At 58.8% G+C, this 3,635-nt stretch overlaps 1 protein-coding gene across 1 annotated transcript; it reads right to left on the bottom strand.

Annotated features, from left to right (window-relative positions):
- Positions 1-318: 318 nt before the first annotated feature.
- Positions 319-2,972, bottom strand: FOXC1 (forkhead box C1). Its single transcript, XM_029590531.1, has one exon. The coding sequence runs from the start codon at positions 2,163-2,165 to the stop codon at positions 645-647; it is 1,521 nt and encodes a 506-aa protein (XP_029446391.1). The 5' UTR covers positions 2,166-2,972; the 3' UTR covers positions 319-644.
- Positions 2,973-3,635: the final 663 nt, after the last annotated feature.

The raw sequence follows: 3,635 nt of genomic DNA, 5'->3' as shown, positions 1-3,635 counted from the left end.
ACAATCCTTCGGCGGGCACATTCTTAACTGTATTAAAGTATCAGACGTAAATGTCATTCAAATAGAATGGTAATTTATTAATAAACAAACAATGCAATATCTTCAGAATATTTTCAACAAAAGAGAAAAAAAAATCGATAAGATAAGGTTGATACAATTTCCCTTTTTATAATGAAAAAAAAACTCAATGTTTCAGGCAATTTTTAAGGTCAGCTTTGCAACACTTTCTGGTGTTTGGTCCAAAGCATCAAACTACGAATTAAAAATAAATTACTATATTGCAATTTACATTTTAGAACATGTCCATGAATAGCTTGCCATGATATGTTTTCATACAAAAACATACGGTAAATAACACCTTAGAAACCAGGACTTTTTTTTTTTTTTTCAAAAGCAAGAAGAAACTTACGTGTTATGTGGCGTTAACACTGTCCTTTAACAAACCAAGACACCTTTGGTTCGTTCTGTACAAAATATTTAGTAAATAGGGATGGGGGGTGTTTTCGAGGGGTAGGGGGTGGACTGGGGGTGCGAAGGTGTTCAGTTAAAAACCTTTTATTCCAAAACACAAGGTCTGTAAAACTGTTTGGTTGTTGTTTTGTGTGTGTGTGTGTGTGTGTGTATGTGTGTTTTGTAACTTTTGGTCAGAACTTGCTGCAGTCATAGACAAAAGCCCCTGAGGTGCGATAGAGAGACTGACTGGGAGGAAAGGACATCTGACAGCTGCTATTTCCGTTCACCGGGGAATTATTCAAGCCAATTCGCTGCGATTCGAACATCTCTCGCACGGAGTGGAAGTTCTGCTGCTGCCCGGAGTAGGCGCTCGCCAAGTGGCTTAGATCCCCGGGCTGGTTCAGGTACCAAGGTGCCAGGCGCCCCTGGTGCGGGTGGTGCCCGTCCTGGCCCGCGCTCAGGCTGCCGTGGCCGAGGGCCGAGGCGGCGCCGCTGCTGCTGCTGGTGGTGATGGAGTAATCGGGCAGGCTCTCGTCCACCGCGGCGGCGGCGGCGTTGTGGCCCGCCCGCTCGCCCGAGTACAGGCTCATGGCTTGCATGTTGCAGTGGTAGGTCCCGGCGCCGGCCGCCGCGCCGCTGGCGGCCTGGCTGCAGGGCGAGCCGTAGAGGGAGCTCTGGCCCCCCGGCGAGTAGCTGAGGGGCAAGGAAGGGGCGACGGCTGTCCGGGAGGGGGCCAGCAGGGCGGGGGCCAGCTCGCCGGCGCCCGGCGGGGAGCCCCGCAGGGAGGTCATGATGTTGTCCACGCTGAAGCCTTGGCTGTGCTGCTGGTGGTGCTGCTGCTGCTGCGCGTCGGAGCTCTCCAGGCTGAGCGAGCGGCTGGAGGGCAGGCTGCGGGGGCTGCCGCCGGCCGAGAGGCTGCTGCTGCTGTCCGGGCTCTCGATCTTGGGCACGGCGCCGCGCAGGGCCGGCGAGAGGGCGCGGGGGGCCGGCGGCGGCGGCGAGGGGGCGCCGTTCTCCGTCTTGATGTCCTGGACGCGCACGGGGGGCGGCTGCGGGGGGCCCTCGCGCTCCGGCCGCTCCTTGCCGGCGCCCGCCGCCGCCTGCTGCGGGGCGCCGCCGGCCTCCTTGCCCTCCTTGGCCACGTCCTTCTTCTTGAAGCGGCGCCGGCGGCGCAGGAAGCTGCCGTTCTCGAACATGTTGTAGGAGTCCGGGTCCAGGGTCCAGTAGCTGCCCTTGCCGGGCTTCTTGTCGTCGCGGGGCACCTTGACGAAGCACTCGTTGAGCGAGAGGTTGTGGCGGATGCTGTTCTGCCAGCCCTGCTTGTTGTCGCGGTAGAAGGGGAAGCGCTCCATGATGAACTGGTAGATGCCGTTCAGGGTGATGCGCTTGTCGGGCGCGCTCTGGATGGCCATGGTGATGAGGGCGATGTAGGAGTAGGGCGGCTTCACCAGGTCCTTGGGCTGCGGCGGCAGCGGCGGCGCCCCCCCCTGCGGCGTGTAGGGCCCGTAGGCTCGGCCCATGCCCCCGCCGCCGCCCCCGCCGCCGCCCGGGTACTGCTCGGCGGCGGCGGCCGGGTGCGAGTACATGCTCATGGGGGCCGGCATGCCCGCGTAGGCGGCGGCGGCGGCGGCCCGGTAGTAGCTCTGGTCGCCGCCGAGGTAGGGCACCACCCCCAGGGAATTGGGGCTGGACACGGAGTAGCGCGCCTGCATGGCTCCTCCGGGCAGCGAGCAGCAGCCGCCGCCGCCGCCTCCTCCTCCTGCCGCCGGGGCCCGGTCCTCAGCAGCAAGGCGAGGGGGTCGCCCCCGGGCCCCCGAGTATCAGCCGCGGCGGGCGGAGAGGAAGGGGTCTCCCACCACCACCACCAGCTCCCCCGAGCCCGGCCGGCACTTCCCGATCCCCCTCTCTTCCGGTGCCGGTGGCCGGGGCGGCGGGGGGCCGGGGCGCAGCGCTGTCCATGCAAAAGTTCAGGGTCTCCCCCCCCTCCGCCCGCGGCTCTCGCTCCTCGCCGGCTTCACACAAAAACAGAGGGAAAGGAGGCGAAGACTCAAAGCGTTCTTGTCAGGAAGCGAGCAAAACAATCCCTCCGACAAGTAAAGGAACAAGGAGGAGGCGAGGGGCGTCCAGAAATCTTTCGGGAACAGGCAAGAGCCCCAAGTCCTTCAAAGTTTTGTTTTTGCAAGTTCTGGGTCTCTCTCTCTCGCTCTCTCTCTGTCTCCGTCCGCTGCCGGTGCCACCCCCGATGTCTGGAAAGCAGTCGTCCGGCCGATGCTGAGGATGATCCCAAAAGAAGAAGAAGAAAAAAAATGGAACGAGGAAGGGGGGAAACGGCGGGTGGTGGGAGAGAAAACAAATCAGACTTCAGGATCTCACAGTGCAAGCGTTTCATATAAGTAGCGTTCGCGGGTTTTGTTTGTTGTTGCCTTTTTTTTTTTTGGTAGTTGTACTTGTTGTTGTTGCCGTAGAATCTCTTTTCAGCCGCTGGCTGCCGCGGAAAGCATTGGGAAAAAAAACTTCTGAACTTTTGGAGCAGCAGTCGGCGGGCAAGCACTTTTTTAACGCGGGTTTCCTCTCCGGCGTGCCCCGCCCACTTTCAGGCGGGGAACCAATCGGAAGGCCGAATGGGAAAAGAAACCCCTCCCCCTCCCCACCTCTCTCTCTCCTCCCGAGCCCGAGCCCTGGGACTGGGAACGCGCACGCGCCTTCCTCCCTTCTATGCACTTGGGTCTCTCGCCAGGTCTATCAATCTCTCTTCACATCTACCTCTATCTACCTCGCTTTATCTCTATATCGATTTATATCCACACACACACACACACATCTCTCTTCCCCCCCTCTCTCCACCTATTTATACTGCACCTATATTCAACACACCTTCAAGTAACATTTTCCTGTTGGAAATCTGTGTGACTGGTACGTTTTGAACAACCTTTTTCACACCGAAACTGCAATAATCCAGTACGATCGGTCTGCCCTCTCTCAACTAAGGCACGGATGCGGGGGTCACCTCACACCACCGATCGCTGGCACCATCGCGTCAAAAGGGGGCGCGTTGGGACGGGGAGGGGGAGCGGGTTACCTGTTTCTCACGAGTGTAAGGAGTTTACACAGGAAGCGAAAACAACTTTCATCCCCCCTTTCCCCCCCCCCCCCCCCAAACAGCTGGGAGACCAAACGTTTAT

The sequence above is a fragment of the Rhinatrema bivittatum genome, chromosome 2 (assembly GCF_901001135.1).
Source record: "Rhinatrema bivittatum chromosome 2, aRhiBiv1.1, whole genome shotgun sequence".
Lineage (NCBI taxonomy): Eukaryota > Metazoa > Chordata > Amphibia > Gymnophiona > Rhinatrematidae > Rhinatrema > Rhinatrema bivittatum.
The sequence above is the reverse complement of the archived record's forward strand: the minus strand, read 5'-3'. Positions and strand labels throughout refer to the sequence as shown.